The following is a 27,941-nucleotide window of genomic DNA, read 5'->3' as shown; positions in this document are numbered from 1 at the left end:
AATTAATACGACGAGTTTCAGCGGAACAGATGAGGTTTAGAGACTTTTGTCAAAAGCGCATGGATGAGGATGATAACCGCTCCAGGACGATAGGACAACAACTGAGCGAAGAAAACCCGTTCAGTCTTTAGTCTAGGCTGCAACTGGACAGAGATCTTAGGTTTATGTTGATACGGTCATCCATTCTTCTTTAATCTCAGTGCTTTAAGCTGATTTATGTTCGATCCGCTGCCCAAGCGCGCAGTTCAAGTGCGTCTCGATGCGCGTAATTATTTTACTCAATCGGAGTATTGAAGGGTTCGGTCCAGTGCGTGGTGTCCATCCGAACTGGCTGACAAATTCAGATTAACAATTGGACATCTGAATATATTTTTCCTGTAACATCTCAATAAATGGGTAACCTGGATAATAGTTCTCTAAGGGATTGTGCATTCTGTTAAACTCATACCGCACCACTTGTTTTGAAATCGGTACATCTTAAACAAGACCATAATGATTTTAAAATTGGTTCTTCCACTGATGTCCATCGTTTTGACACGAGGTAAGATAGACTCTTTCTTCTTAGTGTTCTTTAATATCTCTCTGTCTCAATTTACGTTGTCGATCACTTCTGTTTTTTCAAGACCAATTGCTTACTATTACGGACTATTTAAAACAATAACCGCGAAATAATTCATGAAAACGTGCATTTAAATTATTATTATTAATAGTAGTAGTAGAAGTAATATAATAATGATAAAGATCATCATCATAATAATATTAATAATAATAAAACCAACAACAACAGTAATTTAGAAAATGCTATTTCTTTAACATTTAACTTAGGCGTTAATTAAAATAATTGAGTCCTATTCTTTAGAGCACTCAGTTGATCATAGAACCGATATTAAATAATCATTTATGTAGAAAAGTGTTACTTGAAAACAAAACAAAATATTGGTCAAACTGGTAGTTGGTCACTCTTCACTACTGATCAGTTTTGTATTGTTTCTGACCAATACCAATTATTTTTATGTGTCTTATAACCGATATGCAGACACAGCTTTGTGCTTTTTGACACAGTATTATTTAAATACCCCATGTTTCATGTAGAACGTACATGAATTGTTCATATATCAGTAAAAATACCCATCTGTCTCTAATGTAAATGTAAATCTTCACAGAGAACAACATAACGAAGAGTCAAATATGTTGAAAGGTGGCTCTTAAAAGTTCAGAATTATTCCACACTGTATATCTCTTTATATTTACAGCTTTTAGAGTTGAAATGTTATTATAATTCATGTAATGCAAGGGTCTGGTTAAGCATGAACTGCCATAATTACTTCTGTTCTGGCACTAAACATGCTCTGTTGAATTGAACTGGATTTACCAATGTATGTAACATCAGAATCACTGCTTGTCATGTAACAGCGCAAGTCTGCAGAGTCTGTATTTTTACAAACACATGGGCTGTCTGAGATGTCCTAGACACTATGCTACATTTAAGAAACATCTGGTGAATTGTGATTGTTTTTTTCGTGAAAGTGAAGGCAATCCGCTTGTGTTGGGGAATAAATCAACAGCTCAAGCAGTCACATGTGCAGCGTGCTGGATTTATATAGTTGCAGCAATATTTTCTTTGTGCTGTTTGTACTCATCTATTAATGTATATATCAGCACTGGAAAATGAAATATTGACTATCTCTCTCTTATTTCTCTAAGTACGTGAATCAAAACACTTTTACATTTGGAAAACACAGACTACATGTTGCTCAAATGTTGTTGTTGTTGTTGTTGTGGCCTAATGGTTAGAGAGTTGGACTTGTAGCCCAAAGGTCGCAAAGTTGCGAGTCTCGGTACCAGCAGGGATTGTAGGTGGGGGGATTGAATGACCCTTGGTGGAGGAAGGTGGACTGAGGTGAGACCCTTGAGCAAGGCACCGAACCCCCAACTGCTTCCTGGACACCACAGCAAAAAATGGCTGTTCACTGTGTGTGTGTGTGTGTGTGTGTGTGTGTGTGCGTGTGTGTGTGTGTGTGTGTGTGTGTGTGTTTGTATGTGTTTGTTCACTACTCACTGCTGTGTGTGTTGGATGGGATAGATGCAGAGCACAAATTCCGAGAATGGGACAACATACTTGGCTGCACGTCACGTCACGTAAAAGTGTGGGAAATAGGCTTCTGGCATCTTTGAGAGCTTTATCATGAGAGTTTATCATGCTTTAAATCCCCATTTTAGTGAATTTTATAAAGGCTATTGAGCCCCAAAATGTTTAAATGTGGTTACAGTAAGAATTAAATACTTATTCAAACACCCTTGTTTAATCCTCTGCAGTTAATGCCACAACATTAGGTTAACAAATATTAATTGATATTTTGCTTTATATGCAAAACATGCCACACAACTTTATATATATATATACACACATACACATACAAAAGACATTTTAGGACTAGTTTTTGCTAGTTAGAAGTGAGAATTGTGCCTTGCCTTTGTTTGAAGAGATGGTAAAATAGTACAAAAATATTTGTATGTTTGCATGACACTTTTGGATGGACATTTGTCAGATTTGTGTTTGATTGCAACAATTTATGCTTAATATTGTTATTACAATTTGTATAACATTTGCAAAATTTTGGATTGCTGTGTCTTTATTGTTTTGGATAATGCAGTCTCTCATTTTATTTACTACTTTTTCCTTGAGGAGATCCCAAAACAGAACATCACTAGGGGTGAAACTTGAGTATGATTTCTGAACTGTTATCAGTAACAACCACAGAAACTGGTTTCATGTCATCTTGACTTCATGTCATCTTGATATAGAAAGAAGCACAGCTAAGGAAACAGCAGGATGTTTAGCAGCTGGTGAACTTCCTTAAGAACAATCTCAGTTGATTTCTAAAATGATTAACAGCATCAGAAATTTGACTTGTGTGAAGAAGAGTGTGCAAGTTTTTTCTTACACCACCTGAAAAATATTTTTTTCTATTTGTCAGTTAACATAATGTGTATCATAACTCACTTTAGTATGAAATATTTGCTAAGAGCATAACTAAATGTAATATAGATGTGAAATGTCATGTAGAAAGTTCTTGACTTTGTGAATAATGAAAAGAGAGCTTGCATATTTTAAATCCCTGTGAAATATGAATGAATTCTTCCATTTGCAGCTCTAATTAGAAATAATTATTAAATAACATTGTATATGTGTGTGTGTGGCCTGTCTGGTGTTAAGCGTTGTCTGGTCCTACTGTGGCTGATCCTGACCCACTTTCCCCCCTTACTATCAGCGCTCCCTCTTTAACTGCCACTGAGCACATGCTCCCACCATCTGTTATCCCCTGGCCCGTTGCCATGGCAATACTGGGAGTCTTTTCTAAACGGGCAATGCAGTAGTCCGTGGGTAATGTAGTAAAGGACTGAACTCCAGCAACAGGTCATTGTACTAAAACCACAGCGTTGGCATAAGCCAGCTCAGTACATGTGACGCAGCCCTCTGAGCTGGAGTAATGATGAGCTGTGATTAAGTTGAGGGACTAATCACTAAAATGATTCAAATACAAAGTTCTGTCATGAAACTCTAGATGGAGCAGGCCGATAGGTCTAACTCAATCTGACATAATGACATCATTATTCACGATCGGTTATTTTTGTATCAGCAGCTAATGAGCTTGCTGCTCAGACATTCAAATTCTCGACTAGTGCTCGCTGTAGCAGTTGCAGCATGCTTCAGAAACCCTCCACCTTCCCCAGCTCCACCTGTATAGATCTGCTATGGGGTGATTTCATGTATGTTTTATATGGGGTTGTCTCATATATGTTATATCTGCAGCAGCAGTGTTTTTTACATGCTCACAGCAGCCTGTCATGGATGTACTGGCAGTATTAAGTCTCAGTACTTGCTCTGCAGCACCAGCGTTGCAGATCTATTCCACCTAGACCTAACACATTGACATTGCCATGTATATTACCATGCTAAACTCTCCGAGAGTTGTCATGACAGAACTGTACTAACCCACCAGACGCAAATGATTACCATGGGGAGGAAAATCATCAGAAATTAATATCAAATAAATCTGGAGTAAGAGCTTTCTGTGGTGGTGGGGATTTTGATTAATCTCAGTGACTTTTGAATCCATTCACCGAAAAGATTTGTTCAGAGTTGTTCACTGATTTATTCAGTAACTCTTTCTGCAGGTCACCGTTCTGTGATGACAAGTTAGAATGAGTCATTGAATCATTTATTCAGTTCATTCATCTTTCACGACTGAAACAAGTCTTAGTATCCTCTATTTTAATGTGTGTGTTTATAAATCTACTAAGAAATTCCATATACACTCTTAAAAATGCTTCAAAAGGTTCTTCAAGCGATGCCATAGAAGAACCATTTTTGGTTCCACAAAGAACCATTCAGTCAAAGGTTCTTTAAATAACCATCTCTTTCTTACCTTTTTGTAATCTGAAGAACCTTCTTTTGCCACAAAGAACCTTTTGTCAAACAGAAAGGTTCTTCCGATGTTAAAGGTTCTTTATGGAACCATTTAGACAAAAAGGTTCTCCTATGGCATCGTGAAGCACCTTTATTTTTAAGAGTGAGAGTGTATAAGCATCCCAAGCAAGTTCTTCTTTTTTTTTTTCAGAGTTGAGAAGTTCTTAAAGCACTTTATTTTTGCACATGAAATGATAAAAGAAGATTGGCATCATGTGTGTAATCATTTTTTTGGATATGCAGCAAATGAATTGCAAGTATTGAGTTTTTACTCTTTTAGAAGTGTTTATTTATAACTTTCTGTCACATGTGGACTGAAAAAGTGTACAAGATCCTTAATTTACATTTTTCAAATGCTATGTAAGTGTTATTTATAGTAAAATGATTTTTTCATGAACTAAACAGGACTTTGTGTTCTGTCACGTCTACTTATGTTATTGTCTTGTATTCTCCAGTTGTATCATGTTCTGATCATTATGTTCTCTTGTCCTTCTCGAATTTTGCATGGCTAAGCATAATGACTGCAGATAGCTAAATTAGACATAAAAGATCAATGGTACTATCCTCCCAGACAGATGTGAAATGAACAAACAAGACTTCAGTGAAAAAGATGTGTTTTCTTCAAACACTGTATAAGCAACACTGATCTGATCTCATCAGTCTTCCTCTGTATGTCTGAGCTGATTGAACGTAAACAAATCCAACATTTCCTCAATAGAGAAACCTAATAAACCCAGTCAAAAGAGAGATATCAAACTCGAGTGTTGTAGCGCAGTGTCACTGTATGTAATGGAAGGTCCACTGGTGAAAATTGATAAACCTGCCTCATGGTATTATTCACAGAGAGGGCTCTCATGGCTTACTGGCACATCATATTAAGTATGATAGCTTGCTTAAGGCAGTGTACTGCTGTAGTGCTCAGCTCTGGTTAGCTTCACCCAGTACTGGTATTAAAGCTGAAGTATGTATTATCTGCACCTCTAAAGTCACCAAACAGAATAATGATCAATAATGGACAGTATTACTCCGTATTGTCATTGGATAATCCTGCCTCCAAACCGACTCCATTGGTTGTGTATTGGGCCAAAGTGGGCGATCAGTCTATGAATAGCTTAACTATTATTGTCTTTGCATATCAAGCTGGAAAAGAGTAAGTATTTTAATATTAAAATTAAAATATTAATTCATTGAGATATGGACAAGGCTGTGTGGGTATGTTTCTGTTCCCTTTTATGTTTGCTAGCATCAAGTGAATATTAGATGATGATTTTTGCCATACCAGCAGTCTTATATGTATGACAGTATATTTTCAAATAAATGGCTATAAGGAACCTTTTTGTATTTCAAGAAGTGATTATCACAGAAAGGTGAGATAATTTTTTGTTAAACTTATCATTGGTGGCTGCATCTGTGTCATTGAGTTTGAGACAAAGCATCCGTGGATTGTCTTTGAACATGATGAGTTAGTTTCTTTTTGAAAATTAGGGACAGACTTGAATGTTGTTTTTCTGCTATTACAATGGCTTGTTGGCGTATTAAAGCGATTCGCAGCACTTTTGCGGATATTGCCAGCTTTGCCAGTCTGCTTTTTGATTAACAGCCTAGTGCTTAGAGATAGAGCAAATTGTGGTGAGTATCATGATGAACGGCTCTCAGGGAAAACAGCAGCGCAGCAATGCTTTTGTGTTTCTGATGGTACTGTTAAAATAATTGCTATTTCACACATTCACAAGAAGTAAGGCAGCATAAGCTAGCTATTTTAGTCTTCATGAGCTGTTCACAGATTTGGCTTAAACTTTTTGTTAGAGTGATGAAGAATGTGAAAATCCTCTCAACCTTTGACTTCTCATCGCTTATCACTGCTTGGTTTTAAGTCGTTGCTTTCCATAGGTACTTCATTAGTATCAGACCTGTGAGATACTAGATCACCGTGATTCTAAAAAAGGGGAAAATGAAACAAGAAAGTTAATTTTACTCTCCTGAAGACCTCTGATAACTGTCCCGCTAAACTAGTGTAATAATCATAAATCTTCTTGAACATTCCTATGGAAATCGACAGGGCTCAGCTTTAAGGGTAAAAAGTAAAAGGTAAGATATGCTCACTCCTGATCCTAACACAGAAGTAATGAAACAGAAGAGGGGCATTTCAAAATTAAGGGTGTGCAAGAGTGCTGGGCAAAAGCAATTTACTTGCATATAACCAGGCATTTTTTAGTTCTGAGTCACGTCAGGGTGGTACTAGAAACTAAATGATTGATCAGTCATCATCAGGTAGTAAAATTACTGGAAGAGGCTGCACTCTCAGTAAACAAAAGGTATGAAAGCCATCACTGGGGCAGTGCTTTTTCAAAAGGTACACTTTTGTACCTTTTAGGTACCAATATGGACGCTTTAGATAAAAGGTGCCACCTCAGTGTCAGCTTTCGTACCTTTATTTCTGAGAGTGTGAGAAATTCATCATGACTTTATTGCAAAAAATTTAAATGGCAGCCCCCTTATTTTATTTTTTTATGATTATATTATTTTCATAATCGAATTAATAATATTTTATTATTTTGATAAATTATTGAATAATAAAGTTTTGAAGTGTTTCTGATGTTGAGACTGTGATGTGACAAACTATTCTCTCTCTGCATATAGCCAGGTTGTGCAGAAAAGACCCTTTGCTCATTTGTATACAATGTCTGTGATGTTAACGGTGAACTTTTGGTCATTAGACATTGTGTGGACTTTTTGCAGTTCAGAGTTTGTAGTATATAGATAAGATTGAGCAAACATTGTTCATTCTACTCATAAAATGATTGGGAATGTTCATCAGTCTTGTTCATATAGGTGTTGGATACACTGTAGCTCTCGTTCCTCAAAGCTTTTAATCAGCTCAGAGACCAGAGCTCATCAGTCTATCAGCAGAGTGGGAGGAAATGAGGTCATATGTATATGACATTTACAACTCAACCATGTTTGATTGACAGGTGTGCTTTAGGTATTATAACATATACTGTTACGTATAAATGTATAAAGTTGTGCAAGCCTCTGCTTGCTTTAGAAAATGTAAAATTATATCTGTATATAGCAGATGCAGTTTATCTTATCTTCACCCATTTTAAATTCATCAATGAATGCACAATTAGTGTCTGAACACTTGGAATATAGCATACTTTTATGGTGCTTTTGCATCTTTTCAAACCTTAAAAGATCGTTTATTTCATTGTGGTTCCATGGAAAAAAACAAACTGCATGGAAAACAGTCTTGTTCATACAGGTTTGGAATGAGGGTGAGTAAATGTTGACAGAATTTTGGGTGAACTAATCTTTTAATATCATAAGAGGCAAAGCTGTGAAACTCTGTTTGCTTTTTTTTATTATGCAACAAATGTCAGAACAAATTTCTGAGCTGACAGTGCATGCTGTGTGGAAATGTCTGTGTCTTTTCCGATTGACTCACAAATACAGTGAGGAGACTGGACAGCTGGACAGCAGTTTGGACTGTGTTCTTGGTCCCCTTTGTTGACAGAGGGCTTTCATTTCTCATTAGCCTTTGTGTTCAGTGTCATGACAGCTACTTATGAAGCACAGTCCAGCCCCGCGTGTCAGGTCATCATGTCCAGATGACAAATCCTGTTTTAGTTTCTGTAACAGGTTTAAATCCTTGTGAGAAATGTTGTTTAGTTTAGTACTTCTGTTGAAACTGGCTTCTGTGGTTCTGTGCGTTTTTGAATCGACAACTGCAAATCAGCTAATTATGTAGTCTGATAATGTAAGATCTCAGTTTGTTAGATTAAATGATTATACTTGTTGATTTCAGCCACCTTTCTTCTAATACAAACAGAAATTTGAAGAAATTTGAGAAAAAGGAGGAATGCTGTAACTCTTCTTTTTGCAGTTACAATGAGTGAAAACTGGAGCTTTCAAGCCAATTATGAGAAAAAAGTAAGAATTGTGAGTGATATAAACTCAGAATTCTGAATTTCTTTTTCACAATTCCGAGTTTACTTCATGCAATTCAGACTTTTTTTTCTCAGAATTTACATCAGTTTACATCAGGGTTTTTTGCCACAAAATAAAAAAAAAATGTAACTGACTTTATCTCACAATACAGACTTTTTTCTTGCAATTGCGAGCTTATATTGGAAGAAAAAACTGAATTGTGATATAAAATAATAATAATTAACCTGAGTTTGCTGGAAGTAAAGAATATGAATAATGACTGGGAATATAGCATATGAATCATCTCAAAAACTGAATGGTTCCTAAAATAATGATTACTTACTTTAAGTGTTGAATATTTTCATAAAAGTTGATAAAATGTAATCTCATAATCCTGACCTTACATGCACCACTGGTTCTTTACCGGTCTGCTCCCGAATAATGATCTGCAAATCTGGCCGTAATGCTCAAAACATGACTAATGGATATCACAAACAGTAAATGATTTCTAGAGTAAATGTTTATCTGTTAATGACAAAGGATGTGTGGATGGCATTCTGTGGCATCTCTCTTTATGTAGGTATCTATGCAGGTTAATGCAGCATCATGCATAGGGCAGTGCACTAATATTCTCTGTCATGTGGTTGGAAGCAATGGTGAACTTCAATATCCTGAGTGCTGTAATCTGCTGCTGTCGCTAACATCCTCTAACCTGTCTTCCAGCAGCCCCCATTCAGCAGGGCTTCTCTGTGTTTGCGCAGGAAAGCATGAGCTCATGAGCAGCCCTAAAGCTTGGGAAAGCCAGTGCCCCCCCCCCTCCACGCTGTCTGCTCTAATACAGGAGGCTTTCTGCCTGCCACTGACTCGCATTTAATTATTTTTTTTGGTTGTTTTTTTTTAAAGCTTACCCTATCTATAGTGACCAAAGATTTAAGGACTGCATTTAACAATATTACATTTGTGTCCTGAACACCACACAGAATTTTTTTTTCTGAAAGAGATATCTTATTTTGCAAAATCATTTCATTAATGTCCCATTTGACTCAGGGATAGTCCAGCCTCGTCAGGCCCAATCACCTCACACACCCGTTCACAATCACCGGAGTACTAATCAGCCACACCTGTCACCACCTCATCAACACTAGCTCAAATGCTCAGTCACTGCCGTCACACTTCGTCTGGTCTTGAGTTCACTACGCTACTCCTTACCTGACTCACTACCCTGTACGCCATCCTGAAACCTACCTTTCTCAGTGCCATCCTTTTCAGCCCGATCCTAGAAGGAACCCGTCATCACGTGAGCTAGATCCCTTCCATTCCATAGACTGTTGCTCTAAACTGTTTGCTCTCCATCTCTCTCAGCACCTGTTAAATAAAGATCCCTGTTTACTTTACCTCTCCGTCCTGGGTCTCCTTCTGTACTGTGACAGAAGACCAGACCTAACCCCAAACTCTCCATAGAGCCACAACCACCGAACCCCCCATCACTGGAGGATTTAATCCAAGCCTTCTGTACACCCTGCCTCCCACAGTCCCATGGCACGGCCCACTATCTTCTCCGGTGAGGCGGCGGATTGTGGTGGCTTCTTGTTACAGTGTTCCCTATACTTCGAGATGCAGTCAAGCCTTTCCCAATGGCCGCACCAAAGTGGCCTTCATGATCTCTCATCTCGCCGGCCGCTCTCTTCACTGGGCCCAGTCCATGTGGGAGAGTAACAGTCAGGCCATTCGCACTCTATCTACTTTCACCGCACACTTCAAAGAGGTGTTTAGTTACGCCGCTGCTGTGATCTCCGTGCATGACCAGCTCTTCCGTATCCGTCAAGGCAAGGCCTCCGTGAGCGAGTATGCCATCAAATTCCGCACTCTGGCGGTGACGAGTGGATGTAATGAGGGGGCCTTACTGACTGTGTTCCGGCAAGGGCTGAATGCCGACATTCGCCTCCAAATGGTGATATTTGACGACACCGTGGGATTAGAGAATTTAATCTAAAAGGCTATCAAGATCTCCCAACATCTCCTGGCCTGTACCCCGGTTCAGCCACTCGCCTCACCGAGCACATCCGCCTCACTGGCTCCAGTACCCGAACCCAAGCAAGTGGATTCGTACCATCTTACCCATGCGGAGCGTTCACGGAGGATAACAACCGGACTATGTCTGTATTGTAGGGAGCAGGGACACTTGATTCGCTCGTGTCCTATCCGTCCCTCACGACCCTCGGTGAGTACTATCCAGCTCAGCCCTCAAATTGCTACCTTGACTAGAATGAATGTATCATTAATTTCATCTCACCAATCCCTTTCAGCGCAAGCCCTTGTAGACTCTGGTTCTTCAGGGAACTTCAGATCCCGCAACACACTCCAACGACTTCAACTATGACTGCTGAAATATGCCCATGTTCTTAATATCCTTACCATCCAAGGAAAGCCGTTGGGTCGTGGGAAGATCCAGCTATGCTCCCCCACCATCCAGCACCCGAACCCATGCAAGTGTATTCGTACCATCTCACCCATGCGGAGCGTTCACGGAGGATAACAACCGGACTATGTCTGTATTGTAGGGAGCAGGGACACTTGATTCGCTCGTGTCCTATCCGTCCCTCACGACCCTCGGTGAGTACTATCCAGCTCAGCCCTCAAATTGCTACCTTGACTAGAATGAATGTATCATTAATTTCATCTCACCAATCCCTTTCAGCGCAAGCCCTTGTAGACTCTGGTTCTTCAGGGAACTTCAGATCCCGCAACACACTCCAACGACTTCAACTATGACTGCTGAAATATGCCCATGTTCTTAATATCCTTACCATCCAAGGAAAGCCGTTGGGTCGTGGGAAGATCCAGCTATGCTCCCCCACCATCACGCTCCGCATTGGGTGCCTTCATGAGGAACTCATCTCTTTTCAGGTGCTGGAGAATTCCACAGCAGAGATCATCCTGGGATGCCCTTGGTTAACCCAATACGCACCCATCATTAACTGGACCACCAAGGAAGTTATACACTGGAGTGAGTACTGTCGGCAGCACTGTATGTCCCAAGTTCTCCCTCTGTCACCTGGTTTCCTCCCGGTCTGTGCCACCTCCATCGAGCCCCCCGAACCCACAGAACCTCACAGCATTCCCAGTGAATACCGGGCATTTCAGGATGTGTTCAGTAAGCGGGCCGCAACGAAACTACCACCTCATCGGCCATGGGACTGTGCCATAGATTTGCTGCCTGGAGCTCAACTCCCTAAGGGTAGGGTATACCCGTTGTCCATCCCGGAGCAAGGAGCGATGGAGGAGTACATTAAGGAGGCTCTCCAGCAAGGCTTCATCCGGCTCTCCACCTCACCGGCCGCATCCAGTTTCTTCTTTGTGGGCAAAAGAAGGACGGAGGCTTGCGGCCTTGTATTGATTACCGAACTCTCAACTAACAAACAGTGAAATATCTGTATCCCTTTCCACTGGTGTCGGCCGCCCTAGAGGAACTTCGTGGAGCTCGTATCTTCTCCAAGCTGGATCTGCGACGTGCCTATAACCTCGTTCGTATCTGCCATGGTGACGAGTGGAAGACCGCCTTCATCACGCCCACCGGACACTATGAATACTGCGTTATGCCGTATGGCCTATCCAACTCACCTTCCGTATTCCAAGAATTCATGAACGAGGTGTTCCGGGAGTTCCTCCATCATTCTGTGATCGTTTACGACATTCTGATTTACTCCCGGAACTTGGCCGAACATCGCCACCATGTGGAGCAGGTCCTACAACAGCTGAGAAAGTACCACCTCTATCTCAAGCTGGAGAAGTGCGAGTTCCACCTTATCACCATCAAGTTCCTCGGATATGTCATCAGTCCTCAGGGTATCCAGATGGATGACAAGAAGGTCCAAGCCATTCACAACTGGCCACAACCCAAGACCGTTAAGGAACTCCAACGCTTTCTAGGATTCTCCAATTTCTACCGTCGTTTCATCCACCACTTCAGTCAGCACACAGCCGCCCTCACATCCATGCTCCGAAATAAGCCCAAGTCTCTGTCCTGGACGCCCACAGCCATTCAAAGTTTCGAAGGACTGAAGGAAGCCTTCTGCACCGCTCCTACCCTCGCGCTTCCCGATCCTCAGAGACCGTTTGTCGTGGAAGTAGATGCGTCCACAGTAGGGGTGGGAGCGGTGCTCTCCCAGCATTCTGGAGAGCCTCCTATTCTCCATCCCTGTGCATACTTCTCCCGCAAGCTTTCCCCGGCGGAGCAGAATTATGACATCGGGAACCGCGAGCTTCTCACCATCAAACTCGCACTGGAGGAGTGGAGACATTGGCTGGAGGGAGCTCTTCATCCCTTCCAGGTCATCACTGACCATCGGAACTTGGAATATCTTCTGGAGGACAAATGCCTAAACCCACGTCAGGCACGGTGGGCACTGTGCTTCACCCATTCTCAGTTACCTACCGGCCCGGACCCAAGAACACCAGAGCAGATGCTCTGTCGCGCCTTCCTCAGGCCACGGAATGATTGATAACCCCGGAGACCATTCTCCCTCAAGCCCTCATTGTGGGTCCCAACCAATGGACGCTCGACAAAGAGATCCGTCAAGCCACCCACTCCGAACCAGCTCCGCCGGGAGGTCCAGAAGGGAAGGTCTATGTTCCATCCACTCTCCGCAATACCCTTCTGGACACACTACACTCTTCTCCGGGCTCTGGACATCCAGGCAGCCAGCAAAACCTCTCGAAACTCGAAACTCGCTACTGGTGGCCCGCTATGGCGTGAGAAGTCAGGCACTTTTCCTCAAAAGGATGTAAACTACTCCCCCTCAGAAAATTACCCACGGCCATGGAAACCACAACACAGTTATTCCACCAAGTATTTTGCCTCAGACCCTCAGACGTTCCAGTGGTGGACTACTGGTTCAGAGAGAGCGAGAGGGTCTGGGACTCAGCGCATGTCCATCTCCAGCAGGCAGTTCGGAGACACCAAGCTCAGGCCGATGTTCACCGCCGCCCTACTCCCCGATACCAGCCGGGAGATAGGGTATGGTTATCCATGCGGGACATTCGTCTCCGACTGCCTTGCCGCAAGCTGAGTCCCCGCTATATCGGACTATTCACCATCCAGAGGCAGATCAACGACGTCACAAATAAGCCCAAGTCTCTGTCCTGGACGCCCACAGCCATTCAAAGTTTCGAAGGACTGAAGGAAGCCTTCTGCACCGCTCCTACCCTCGCGCTTCCCGATCCTCAGAGACCGTTTGTCGTGGAAGTAGATGCGTCCACAGTAGGGGTGGGAGCGGTGCTCTCCCAGCATTCTGGAGAGCCTCCTATTCTCCATCCCTGTGCATACTTCTCCCGCAAGCTTTCCCCGGCGGAGCAGAATTATGACATCGGGAACCGCGAGCTTCTCACCATCAAACTCGCACTGGAGGAGTGGAGACATTGGCTGGAGGGAGCTCTTCATCCCTTCCAGGTCATCACTGGCCATCGGAACTTGGAATATCTTCGGGAGGCCAAATGCCTAAACCCACGTCAGGCACGGTGGGCGCTGTTCTTAACCCGTTTTCAGTTCTCAGTTACCTACCGGCCCGGACCCAAGAACACCAGAGCAGATGCTCTGTCGCGCCTTCCTCAGGCCACGGAATGATTGATAACCCCGGAGACCATTCTCCCTCCAGCCCTCATTGTGGGTCCCATCCAATGGACGCTCGACGAAGAGATCCGTCAAGCCACCCACTCCGAACCAGCTCCGCCGGGAGGTCCAGAAGGGAAGGTCTATGTTCCATCCACTCTCCGCAATACCCTTCTGGACACACTACACTCTTCTCCGGGCTCTGGACATCCAGGCAGCCAGCAAAACCTCTCGAAACTCGAAACTCGCTACTGGTGGCCCGCTATGGCGTGAGAAGTCAGGCACTTTTCCTCAAAAGGATGTAAACTACTCCCCCTCAGAAAATTACCCACGGCCATGGAAACCACAACACAGTTATTCCACCAAGTATTTTGCCTCAGACCCTCAGACGTTCCAGCGGTGGACTACTGGTTCAGAGAGAGCGAGAGGGTCTGGGACTCAGCGCATGTCCATCTCCAGCAGGCAGTTCGGAGACACCAAGCTCAGGCCGATGTTCACCGCCGCCCTACTCCCCGATACCAGCCGGGAGATAGGGTATGGTTATCCATGCGGGACATTCGTCTCCGACTGCCTTGCCGCAAGCTGAGTCCCCGCTATATCGGACTATTCACCATCCAGAGGCAGATCAACGACGTCACATACAGGCTTGAACTTCCTCCTCACTACCGCATCGCACCGACCTTCCATGTCTCACTGCTCAAACCCTGTGTTCACCCTCTGTCTGCTTCTCCCCCAGGGTCTGACGAATCCGACGTACCTCCTCCTCCCAAAATCGCTGAAGAGGAGACCATCTACAGAGTCAATTCTCTTCTGGACTCCCGGCGTCGAGGTGGCCACCTAGAGTATCTCGTGGACTGGGAGGGATTCGGCCCATAGGAGAGATCATGGGTGCGTAGAGATGATGTGCTAGATCTCTTACTCCTCAGAGACTTCCATGATCGTCACCCTGTCAGGGATAGTCCAGTCTCGTCAGGCCCAATCACCTCACACACCCGTTCACAATCACCGGAGTACTAATCAGCACCTGTCACCACCTCATCAACACTAGCTCAAATGCTCAATCACTGCAGTCACACGTCGTCTGGTCTTTAGTTCACTACGCTACTCTTTACCTGACTCACTACCCCGTACTCCATCCTGAAACCTACCTGTCTCAAAAAAAAGAATAAATTAAAAAATCCCATACACTCTTTTTGTCATCATTTAAATATGCAAATACCACTACTGACATATCTGAACCTCCCTGCCCCAGAAAGGACTAGAATTTTCCACACAAAAAAAAGAGGGGAAAAAATGTTGTTTACTGTTATGTAAGGGACTTTGCCTCAATAAAGTGCAGCCTTATTTTGGAGAGGGATTGTCTCCTGTTTTAAGTGGTTTAACACTAGGACTCCTCTGGCTACGTGGAGGCTTGGGATTGGAGTATCACGCACATGTCCCGCAGGTAAACACAAGCTGTGTTTACAGACACCCTTTAGCCGGGGCGGGTGAAGTACCTCTCTGTATCTTATTGTAGCCGTGGTTCTTAAACCCTCCTATTTTTAGACAACTAGATTTAAGCCTCAATCTCAGTGGCAAGGAGATTCTGCACCTTATTACCAGCTACAGGCCCACTGTAAAAACACTCGTCTCCATCTTTCATTACTCCTTGTCCTCCATATGCTATTGTAGTGGTAGATAGAGAAGTCTTTGTAAGCCGATAAGATGAATGTACCCATTTGAAAAGTTAATTGGCCCAGTTCTGAAAACACAGGACCCATATTTACAGTATATCTCAGGATGGATTGAGCACTTTTGATAATCTTTGCTTAAACATAAATTAAACAATTACAGCAGTTTTATACATTTCCTTTTCATTTTAAATTCAAATTAAATATCCTGGTTGAGGTCCTACCTCAATTCAAATCCAAGTCATATTCAGAAATTGAATTGGAATTTACATTAAATTCTGAGTTCAGTTGTGAATGGCACAAAACCCTTGAATAGCCAATAAATGTTTGTATTTTCATATAAATATGAAAAAAATATAAATTTTTTCTGTTCTGTTGTTTGTTTTTGATTTGACACTAGATATATTTCCAGTTCATCCACATGTTGTGTGAAATGACTGTTAATCTTTCTATTCCCAGGTGTTCATGGTCAAATGGTCCAGATGGACAGCATTAAGTCAGGATTTGTGGGCTCACAGGTAGAGCTACGCTGTCAGTTTGTCAACAGCAACCCACCTGTAAAAATCTCACAGGTCACCTGGCAGAAGCTTGTCAATGGCACCAAGCAGAACGTCGCCATTGCCAATCCAGCCCTGGGGGTGTCGGTACTGAGCCCCTTCAAAGAGCGTGTGCGTTTCAAGAACCCCGCCGTCCGCCAGCGCACACCTTCCCTGGAGGACACCACCATAGTCTTCAACAAACTAAAACTGTCGGATGAATCCACCTACATCTGCGAGTACACAACCTTCCCAGCTGGCAACAGGGAGAACATGGTTAATCTCACTGTTTATGGTATGTAATGCTGCTGTTCTCCTAATACCAACTGTACAGCAATCTTCCCAGACCACCAATACCACAAACGCTGACTGTATTATGCATTTAAAAATATGAATTTCAGATGAGATTTAAGAGCTGAATAACTTCAATGTCAGTTGGCAAGTAAAGATTTAAAGGAATGGTTCACCAAAAATGAAAATTAACTCACCCTCAGGCCATCCTGGGCTGCGTTTCTCGATAACAATTGATCTTAGAGCTTAAGAGCGTTTTCTACGAGTCATTTTACGATCGTTCGTTATTGTTTCACGTGCGTTTCCCAAAAATGCACTTAACACAATCGCACGTAGCCGTGCTTTAAGTGCTACTTAGGAGTCGGTATCCATTTGTCAAGTGCTGAAATGTCACCTTGTAGAATGGCTCGTAATTGTAGTAGCCTACACGCTCGTTTATTGAAATGTTAACCTAATGCTGCTTTCCAGACAACTCTATATTATATTATTTATACGTATAATATTATACTTTACATAATAATATAGTCTATAATATACTTTATATAAAAATATATATTATAGTATATAATATCTATATAGAGACGTTTATTTCCGGGTCAAATACATTGGTTTTCGTGCACGTCAGTAAGTCATTGACAGATTTTTACAGCAATCTTCCCAGACCACCAATACCACAAACGCTGACTGTATTATGCATTTAAAAATATGAATTTCAGATGAGATTTAAGAGCTGAATAACTTCAATGTCAGTTGGCAAGTAAAGATTTAAAGGAATGGTTCACCAAAAATGAAAATTAACTCACCCTCAGGCCATCCTGGGCTGCGTTTCTCGATAACAATTGATCTTAGAGCTTAAGAGCGTTTTCTACGAGTCATTTTACGATCGTTCGTTATTGTTTCACGTGCGTTTCCCAAAAATGCACTTAACACAATCGCACGTAGCCGTGCTTTAAGTGCTACTTAGGAGTCGGTATCCATTTGTCAAGTGCTGAAATGTCACCTTGTAGAATGGCTCGTAATTGTAGTAGCCTACACGCTCGTTTATTGAAATGTTAACCTAATGCTGCTTTCCAGACAACTCTATATTATATTATTTATACGTATAATATTATACTTTACATAATAATATAGTCTATAATATACTTTATATAAAAATATATATTATAGTATATAATATCTATATAGAGACGTTTATTTCCGGGTCAAATACATTGGTTTTCGTGCACGTCAGTAAGTCATTGACAGATTTTCCCCCCAGTCTTTGAAGCATATTTCCTACATTACTTCTTTTATTCCTTTTTTTGTTCAGTCATTTAATTTAGATGTGTATTTTAATTTTTCTGCCCTTTTTTAATAATTTCATTAATAAATTCATTAAAAAAAGTTTTAAAAAAAAGAAAGAAAAAAAGAGTAATAAAGTGTGCAATAAAGCACAATCAAAACTTTATATTATAATCACATTGCACTTGAATAAAGTTAAACGTGCAATCTGCCGATTGTCCTGCAGGTGACCGCATAAATCTGTCTTCTTACGATGCACTTAGGGATTTACGATTACTCCAGAGCACTTGTAGATCTACGATGATTTTCAAATGCTACTTAAGTTAGATGCTTTCGGGAAACAGACCGTAATATTAAGATCAGTCGTACGATCGTTTTTACGAACTTCTTAGGCTTACGAAGCTTTTGGGAAACGCAGCCCAGGATGTTTGTTTTTTTTCATCAGAAAAGATGAAGGGTAAATTTAGCATTACATCACTTTCTCACCAATGGATCCTCTGCAGTGAATGGGTGCCGTCAGAATGAGAGTTCAAACAGCTGATAAAAACATCACAATAATCCACAAGTAATCCACACGTCTCCAGTCCATCAGTTATCTAGTTATCTATATCATCACATCTTGTTAAGTGAAAAGCTGTGTGTTTGTAAAAAAACAAATCCATCATGAAGACATTTTAAATAAACCATTGCTTTCAACTGCCCACCCTCAGCTTCGCCACTGGAGTATTTCAACAAATTTTTTTTTATTTTTAGGTAAACCGTTCCTTTAACATTGAACAAGTTCAAGGCCCTTGTTAGATTTAGATATCTTGCATATCTTACAGATACATAAAACCAGTAAGTCCTTGGTGATTAAGCTTTAGTGATTAATTGAAAACTCACAATCATCAGATTACTCTCAGTACCTGAGCAGCGTAAAAGTTTACTGTTGCAGTGCTTACAGTTAGCCGCTGTGGCGTGAAACAGGCCTTTGGAGCCAAGGTTGTGCTGCAGTGGATTTTGCTCACATCACATAAACTGAGATTTATTTTTTGGTTTTGAGATTAGTGAAACTTTTGATTTCACAGAAGAATAATTTCTGTGTATATTGCATCATTTTCCAAGTTGAAGAGGCCTTTGTCTTTTCAAAATGGTTTCCATGAAAACTGATTATTATATAGTGCATTGAAGTTCTTAATGAGAAAAAAACACACAAATAATCTGAAAAGCTTGCAAAACATAATATGGCACAGAATATTACAGTAATCCAGTGGTTGTCTGCAGTGCATGAAATATCCCAGTGTTCTAAGCCTATGTATTTGTCCTGCAGCTCGTCCTATAATCCAGATGAGTCTGTCCACACCCTCCATAGTAGCGGGAACCAAAGATCTGAAGATGACTGTTTCCACGTGCGTTTCTGCCAATGGGAAGCCACCCAGTGTGATCACATGGGAAACTGATTTAGATGGAGAATCCAACACCCAGGAGATTCGCAACCCTGATGGGACTGTCACTGTGCGCAGTGATTACTTGGTGGTTCCCAGTCGAGAAATACACCAACAGTTGCTCACCTGCATCTCCACATATAATGACGAACAATACACAGACAGTGTGATGCTCAACATTCAGTGTAAGAAACCAGCTATACACTACTGTTCAAAAGTTTGGGGTCAGTAAGATTAAAAAATAGATAAATAATACTTATTCAACAGGGATGCATTAAATTGATCAAAAGTGACAGTAAATATATTTACATTGTTTCAAAAAAATTTATATTTTTCAAATGCTGTTCTTTTGAACTTTCTGTTCATAAAAAATTATGGAGAAAAAAAATGTCTCTCGGGTTTCATAAAAATATTAAGCAGTACAACTGTTTTCAACATTGATAATAATGAGAAATGTTTCTTTAGCATCAAATATTAGAATGATTTCTTAAGGATCATGTGACACTGAAGACAGAAGTGGCTGAATTCAGACTTCTTTCAAAACATTTTAAAATCTTACTAACCCCAAACTTTTGATCCAGCATATTTTTAATTGATTAAAAGTCACTTTAATTTAAATTAAATTATTTTATTTTTTTAATTATTAATTTATTTCATTTATTTTAATTGATTATTTATGTCTAGCACTTATTAATACAATACTTATTATATCTCTGTTTGTTTTTTGGGGTTTGTTTTCAATTTAGCTTAATAGTAATTGCAGTTTAGCTTTTAATTTAAAATGTATTTAAAAATGCATCATCATTAGTTCTCTATTAAAATAATTGTATTCTAAATCTTCATTACTGTTAAATTCCATTTTATTAAGTGTCCATTGAAGGAAAGAAAAAAAGAGAAAAGTTTAAATGTATACTCTATTTTCCCTTTGTTTACAGATGAACCAGAGGTGATAATAGAGGGCTTCAATGGGAACTGGTATTTGAACAGAGAAAACGTTCAGCTCACCTGCTTGGCTGATGCCAACCCACCTGTCTCTTTGTTTCAGTGGAGATAGTATGTCACTTTAGTCTACCTAAATAACAATTCTGTGCTAATTTATTTATCATTCAAAGAATGTTGTTAAAATACATTGAAATGGGTGATGAGCTCAAAATGTACCATAGCCTAAATGACTGAATATTATGTATTATATCAATACCAAAGAAATGTGTCGATTACCACAGAAAATAATGTAAACTCTGTTTGCACTGCACTTAAAATGGAGATCCATGGGGCAAGGCATTTCTTGTGAAATATGAAGCTCATAGTTTTGTTGAACTGCTTATCTTGTTTCTTCTAGTCTCATGGCTATACTTTCTGGCTATACATGTCTGGTTTTAATAGAAGTGCATTATTGTAAACACAATTATTGAGGGTCGAGTCAAAATTATTTTTTGTGGAAAATTAGAGTCTGATACAAATGTAATTGAACTTTTAATTCATTTTCCATATTAATTCCAGAACACTCATCTGTCATATTCAAAACATTTATGCTTTTTTCAGTTGTTGTTGGCATCTTAACATCAGTCAAATCTTACGCACGACCTGATTTCGACCATATTTCTCTCTCTAGCTTGAATGGAACTATGCCGAGTACAGCAGAGCTTCGCGATGATGTGCTGATCTTTAAAGGTCCCGTAACTTATGACATCGCAGGCACATACATCTGTGACGCCAGCAACAGCATTGGGACAGGCTCTGCGTCTGCTGAGGTCATTGTCACAGGTGCGTTGTTTACACTTCCTACTCGACTGAAAGCATGTGGCTTAACTGCTTCTGTGCATGTGGATATGCATGTCAATCTTTAAGCTTACTCTCGACTGCCTCTGAAACATCCCTTAAGCATGCCATTGTTTTCTCAATAAACAATGTAGACGCTCACTACCTGAAATGTGGAAGCTCACTCTCCTGCCTGTATTTAGTTCTTCAGCCCTAAGGTGTTTTGCTTTGATTAACTTGCTTGCTGGCACAGCACTTTGCATGTGGCTACAAGTTGTCTGCATGTGGCTCCTGAGTGAACCTTGATCTGTGAGGATCTCTTGAGTCATATTTTCTTCTTTGCATGCTGTGAGCATAAGGTGTGGTCTATAGAAACTTCATGTTTACATTTACTTGTGTGTACATGTACTGTATGTATTGTTCTGGCCTGCTGCATGGTTCAGTGTCTTTGCCATAGTGATGGCACCTGGGATTGCATTTCCATGTGGAAGATATACAAAGAAATGAAAAGTTTCCCCCATTCCTACTCCCTCTTTGTACCCATGTTGCTTTTTTAAAGACCTTTTGAAATCAAAATTGAGCTTTGTTGCTTTTAGACATTGTCCATTATGGTAGTGTACTACTAAAAGTGTTTACACTACTGAACAAAAGTTTGGGGGAAGTGAGTTTTTACTTTTTATTTATTTATTAAGAATACTTTTCAGTAGGGACACATTCAATTGATCCAACGAAAAGACATATATAATGCTATGTTACTAAAGATTTCTTTTTCAAATAAATGCTTTTTATTGATCAAAGAATCCTGAAAAAATTATTGACCACCAAAGAACCATGTTAGAATGATTTCTGAAGCATCATTTGTCATTAAAGACCTTACACTAAAGAGTAATGACTGCTGAAATTTCAGCTTTGCCATTATAGGAATAAATTATATTTTATAATACATTCAAATAGAAAATGGTTATTTTAAATTTTAGTAATATTTCACAATATTGCAGCTTTTTACTGTATTTTTGATCAAATAAATGCAGCCTTGGTGAGTGAAAAAGATTATTTATTTTATTTTATTTTTTAAATATTGCTTCCATCCCTTAACTTTTAAATGGTAGTGTAACAAGCCCTTTGATATGTTCCTAGACCTCACTTCCTGTTTCAAAAGGAAATATGCCAACACAGGAAAGAAAACTGTTCACAAGGTCTTTAACAACCCCATATTGTTATACTTAATGGGGGTGATCTCTTTCCTTACCCAGAATTCCCTAGCCACCCACACGAAGTGTCTCAGGAGCCACAGCAAGCAGGTGCCATCATTGGTGGAGCTGTTGTTTGTGGCACAGTGCTGTTGACCGCCATTACGCTCATGGTAGTGTTTTGCTATCGCCGGAGATGCATGTTTAAAGGAGATTACAGTACCAAGAAGCAAATCCTTGGAAATGGTTACAGCATGGCTGGCAGCATGCCATCACACCCCTCGCTACCTCACAGTCTGACCTTCTCCGAAGACTCAGATGAAGAGAAGAAGATGGAAATTTACAGAGGCTCCAGTATCTTAGGAAGAAGCAGTCAGGAGTTCCACAGCTGCCATGACAGCAGGATGAAGGCCTACCACACAGGACTGATCGAGGACCATGAGAGATGCGGACGTAGCGAGCAGACTTACATTTATGATTATGGATCTGAGGTGGAGGTCTCAGTGGACATGATTCCTCAGATGGACGGCTCTGTCATCTCTAAAGAAGAGTGGTATGTGTAAAACTCAAGACTTTGAGCTTCTCAGCATGGTCCTTTTCCACTATCTTCTCATTCCTCGCCATCTCCTTCCTTTTGAAGCAGGCTTTGGGATCCAAACTGACAATGGATTTGATTCACCTAGAGGACATTGTTGACATGAAAATCCAAACTGATGATGGATGTTTGGAGATTGACCAATGACTTTGCCTGATAAAATGTCTCTGTTTCAAAATCTAGCGAGCTGTTTATGGCATCCATCGAATTATGCATAGTTATTTGCATAATTATGCTGCCTCTTGAAATGCCTAATTTTAGCCAAATTCTAAATAATGCATTTCAATCTCTCACATAGAAGACTGTCCCATAATACACTGCAGCAAGCTCAGAGGGAAAAAAACGAAACTAAGATAGTGTCATTTAAGTTTTATTATGCAATTCTAAGTTGTATTTCTTAAAAGTAGTGATGTACATCTTTCAATGCAATTAATTACATTACATTACATTAATTTTACCAAATATTTGTTTATGTTTATGCCAGTATTGTGCTGAGAGCTTAGCAACAGGCTAACTTCAAACTCTAGTCGATTAAGTTGATTGTGATTTGTGTTCTTTAGTACGGAGTACTAATTACTAATTCTACATAGGTTGGTGTTCTAAATCAGTTATTTTCCATTATGTTTTGGGATGTTGGCTCACTAGGTTTTGTAACAGTGCTGTTAGTTTAGCAATATTCTAACTGTATTGGAATCAGTTGTGAACTCCGTTCTCCCCTGCTGTGACACACTTCTACATGTGTTGGCATCCCAAATTGGTCACTGTTGTATTGTTCAGTCATTTTGTACCAGTGCTGTTAGCTTAGGAACATGCTAACTTCAAACTATATTGACATCAGTTGTGTGTTGTGTTCTGTGCTGAGTGTTTATGCATATAGACTATTGTGCTGTTTGCTTAGCAACATGCTAACTTCAAACTTTATTGAAATCGATTGTGATTTGTGTTCTCTAGCACTATTTACATGGCACACCGAGTTTCTACATAGGTTGGTGTCCTAAATCAGTTATTTTCCATTACGTTTTGGGATGTTGGCTCACTAGGTTTTGGAACAGATGTAGCCAAATATCTCTAACATAATCTAGGCATTTGTTTGGAAGAGAATACATGTCTTGACAGTGCCGTTATATTGAGAAATAATTTTTGCCTCGGGATAGTGTTTACTTGAGAGCAGTTGAAACTTCACTATAACTATAAATTGTGAAAGTCTTACACTGTGTGCATATTTTTGTGCATGATTCATGGAAACATTGCCTTGTTTTGTCAGATATTGTGTTTTTTTATTGAAACAGAATTTCTGGCTACTTTAATCACAGGTTTCATAATACAGTACAATAAACTGTACTTCCCTGCACTGCAGTAGTCAAATACCACCTGTAAAGAATATGAACATAGATAATCACGCAAATAATCAGTGACTGTAGCTTTCAAGAGTCAGTGATTTACTGCATGTCTCAGTGGCTGCAATCTACAATATGAGTTCATGTTTGATATTTGAAGTTATTTAAGATGATATAGGAACATTGTAGGCTACTATATAAGTGCTTTTAAAAATGCTAAATAATTTCATTTTAGTGACACTGAGGAACAAACTGGGTGAATGTTATATTGGTCTTTTGCAGGTGGTGTTCAGCTAATGTACTTCCATATGATGTGCTGTAAAATTTGTAATACATTGTGTTTTATGCTAATTGGAAAGATTTCTTTATTTGTACATTTCTTCTAGAAAGCAGCAAAAAGGTCATTTTCACAACAATGATAGAAATTGCCCTGTTGGTTCAGTATAGTTTGTAAAACACATAATTTTGTTAACGTTGCTTAATTTATTCAGGAAACACTTGATGTGTTTTTGTGTCCTTTATGTGTTAAACTTGATTATGCTGCCAAGACCAACATATTCAGATATACAGTGTTTGTGTTTGCTGTTCTCCTGTTATTTGTATTTATTGTGTTAATAAGTCTTGTGAATTCTCTGCTGAAATAAATTAAAATGTATATCAAGTCAGTTAAGATAGTCAAGATAAAATTTAAAGTTTTCTTTGTCTGATTATGAATAATGTTTTGCTTATGATATATCAGAATCAATAAATGAACAAGCACAATTTTCCAAGCAGAGCAATTTAAGTGGTTCGTTTGGGGTCATCTGATCAGGACATTCTTTGTGGTGTCAGTCACTTATTTGAGGTTGGGTATTGTCTGTTTCGAGTGGACACATTATGCCATTACCGTCTCTTTTACAGCCATTAGAGCACCCCACAACAAATCCAAATCTCCTAGTTGGCATTTACATCATTGTTGTTTTATGTACACAGAGACCTAAGGGAAATCTCCCATGAATCCCTTCCATGGCGGCTCCATTTGTTGGTATGAGTTTGCACAAAAGAAGGTCATGTGAGCCGGATGTGTGGTTTTTTTTCTCATCAACACAAAACAATAGGACTAGGGCCATACAATAGAGCTATTCTTGTTAGTGTTAGAGAGGAAACATGTTTCAGAGGCATGTAAGGTTTGAATACTTAAGTACAACAGAGTATTAAAATGTGATGTAAATTAACGTGATGTGTTATGTAGTGTATATGGTGGAATTAGCAAGGAGATTTCCAACATGTATTTTTCCAGCAGAGAAACCCCAGCCACTGAGCGCCTCAGAGAGGGTGATGGGTGTCCTTGGATGGGTGATTGCACTGGGCATCATCCTCTGTATAGCTGGCATAATATATTTGGTCAAAAAACAACAGCGGCACAAACACACAGGGTCAGACAATGACTCGTAAGTATTTAATGCATTAAAATGCTACATTTGCAAGGATGCATGTATAAAATTCTGAGATTTCTTTATTGAGGCCTAAGTAATGACTAAAGTGTCTAAAAAGCTAATTTTCTTATACCTCAGTTATTGACCTAGCTAAATTTAGCAAAACGTTGTATGTAATATTTTTTATATTTAATTTTTATTTCATATTATTTAATCATATTTATTTAAGAATATATATTTTAATTAATATTTAAAACATATGCATATGTGCTTATATATAATAGAATGATTGTTTTATTAATATTAATTTTTATATTTTGTATCATTTATGTATTTGTTTTTAATGTTAATAAATAAATATTATGTAACTAACATGTAATGTGTGTTTAATGTAATGTATATATTATATATTATTGTTTTACATTATTAGTATTATACACCTAATAGGATTTTTTTTTATATATATATTAAATGTAATGTTATAATGTATGTATATATGCATGTAATATTGTTTATGACTTTTAACATTTTCATTGTAGTCTTTTATGTTATTGGACAATTAATTATGCCAAAGCTAAAATTATATAATCATATTAGATATAACTAAGCTTATAGGTAAAATGCATTATTTTTTTCAATGTTATGGTGTGGTTTTAGTAAAATTTCTAAACATTCTGGGACATAAAACTAAATGCAACCAGCCTGTAGTTGTTTTATGGCATTGTTTTAGTTAAGACTCTATCTCTCCCTCTCTATTGTTGCAGAGATAGTTGTTCTCCTGCCCACAAAAAGCCTTCCTCGTCTAAAAAGAGGGCAGCTGATGACTTCCAGGTAAGAGAGCACTCAGTAAAGCCACAGAAACACCAGTGAGGGCCATTTTATCAGATGAAAAGATGCACTAATGCACCATGGTCTGGCTACCGACCTGAATAGAGGTACTGAGACTTTAATGATAAACCTGAATTGCCTCTGGCCTCATTGATATAGTGAGCAGAGAGCGCCTCCTACTGCAGAAGAAAACTTTCTCCCTGTTGAGTCCTAATAGTTAATTATCTCAGAGTATGTTTTAGCAATAACTCTGTATAACTTCCTTGAACTTTGCTACTTTTGAAACATTAATGTATTCTGAATTGGAAAAAAGGTCCAAACTTTATTGTGTCTGCACCAGCATGTGTAATATCAGGGTGACAGTGTCAGCCACGTGCCTGAGTGTGCTCATTAAATATGCACAGCGCTCATTCTCTCGTTCTCTCTATCTGACCTTGTATCTTTGTTCCCACAGAGCCCTGGGAGGTTCTATGATGAGCTCCCAAACACGGCTGACTACGTGAGTTACCGTTTGGCGTGTAACAAAGAAGATTATCTGGAGCAACACTCTCCTCCCATTCAACCTCCTCTGACCTTTCTGCCCCAAAATCCCTACACTCAGCACGGTAACAAGACCGCCATATTCACGTACCCCACACCCCCCGGCCCTGTCTCTTCATACACCTTCCCTAAAGAGCAGTATGTATAAATACATTTGTGACCTCTGTCTCTTTTCTGTCTTTCTTCAATTGCTCTGGTCATTGTGTAGCTACTTTTTTATTGTGTTCTTTCTGAATAGATCTTTTAAAAAATATATTATTATCCAAGCATAATTGGATTTGCATGAATATTTTAAATTTTTGATAATAATATTGCTTAGAATAAATCTGCAAACAATTACAGATTAAAGCAGAGTAGATTCGGGATCAATGTACAGAATAAATCTGATTCTCATTGTCTTAAAGTAGGTCGGTGGTCTGTACACCCCATTTACAATAGACCCATATTGTTTATTGTTTTCTGTACAATTATGCATCACTCCTTTGTTTTATGTCATTTGGGATTTCCACTGTATTTGTGAACAGGTCTTTTTGCTGCTTTTGTAATAGTAAACTTGTGACAATAACATTGTCAGTAAAAATATATTTCCCCAGCTAAATTCTTGAAAAATTTTAAATGTAATTAAAATAATGAATGTAATTTATTTTTAAAATCTTATTTAAAAAATAAAAAATAAATAAACATATGTAAAAAAAAAAAATTATATTTACTACTGTATTTAATTGTGTTTTATTAAAATGGGTGTTTTTGCTGCTTTTGTAATTAGTGAAACTTGCAACAATCACATAATCTGACCAATACTTCACAAAATAATAATTATTCATATTTCTTTGCATCTTTAAACTATATATGCTGTATATATATGTGAGGGGGGTTTACATGCACACCAGCAAATTCCAGGAAGTATTTATGTAGAACTGTGAATCTCTTTGGTAATTTGTCCTTTATTATTGTTTACATTATGCTTTGTGACATTCATGCACAATGGTACAAAGTTCATCCATGCACTGCAATTCTAATCACCATGTAAGGAGCATTTATATAGTGTATAGAGCACAAGAAAGTGTGCA

General features: G+C 39.4%; 1 protein-coding gene and 1 long non-coding RNA gene across 6 annotated transcripts; one reads left to right on the top strand and one right to left on the bottom strand.

Moving 5' to 3' along the window:
* Positions 1-27,459, top strand: LOC107551635 (nectin-1-like). 5 transcript variants are annotated; one of them, XR_001604784.1, is made up of 8 exons: positions 1-541; positions 16,136-16,507; positions 19,094-19,393; positions 20,144-20,261; positions 20,821-20,972; positions 22,220-22,709; positions 22,800-23,341; positions 23,737-24,893. XR_001604784.1 is itself a non-coding variant. In XM_016233319.1 (8 exons), exons 1-8 carry the CDS (start codon positions 493-495, stop codon positions 27,017-27,019), a joined length of 1,440 nt encoding a protein of 479 aa, XP_016088805.1. In that variant the 5' UTR covers positions 1-492; the 3' UTR covers positions 27,020-27,459. The 5 variants fall into 5 exon arrangements, 4 of the variants coding, with proteins under 4 accessions (XP_016088805.1, XP_016088804.1, XP_016088806.1 ...); XM_016233319.1 differs by lacking the exons at positions 22,220-22,709; positions 22,800-23,341; positions 23,737-24,893 and adding exons at positions 25,371-25,518; positions 26,268-26,334; positions 26,786-27,459; XM_016233318.1 differs by lacking the exons at positions 22,220-22,709; positions 22,800-23,341; positions 23,737-24,893 and adding exons at positions 25,368-25,518; positions 26,268-26,334; positions 26,786-27,459.
* Positions 24,952-25,360, bottom strand: LOC107551639 (uncharacterized). The gene is made up of 2 exons (XR_001604785.1): positions 25,189-25,360; positions 24,952-25,018 (listed from the first exon to the last, which is right to left on the bottom strand). It is a non-coding gene; the product is annotated as an uncharacterized lncRNA (long non-coding RNA).
* Positions 27,460-27,941: the final 482 nt, after the last annotated feature.

The sequence above is a fragment of the Sinocyclocheilus grahami genome, unplaced genomic scaffold (genome assembly GCF_001515645.1).
Source record: "Sinocyclocheilus grahami isolate Dianchi unplaced genomic scaffold, SAMN03320097.WGS_v1.1 scaffold428.1, whole genome shotgun sequence".
NCBI classification, from domain to species: Eukaryota; Metazoa; Chordata; class Actinopteri; order Cypriniformes; family Cyprinidae; genus Sinocyclocheilus; species Sinocyclocheilus grahami.
The sequence above is the reverse complement of the archived record's forward strand: the minus strand, read 5'-3'. Positions and strand labels throughout refer to the sequence as shown.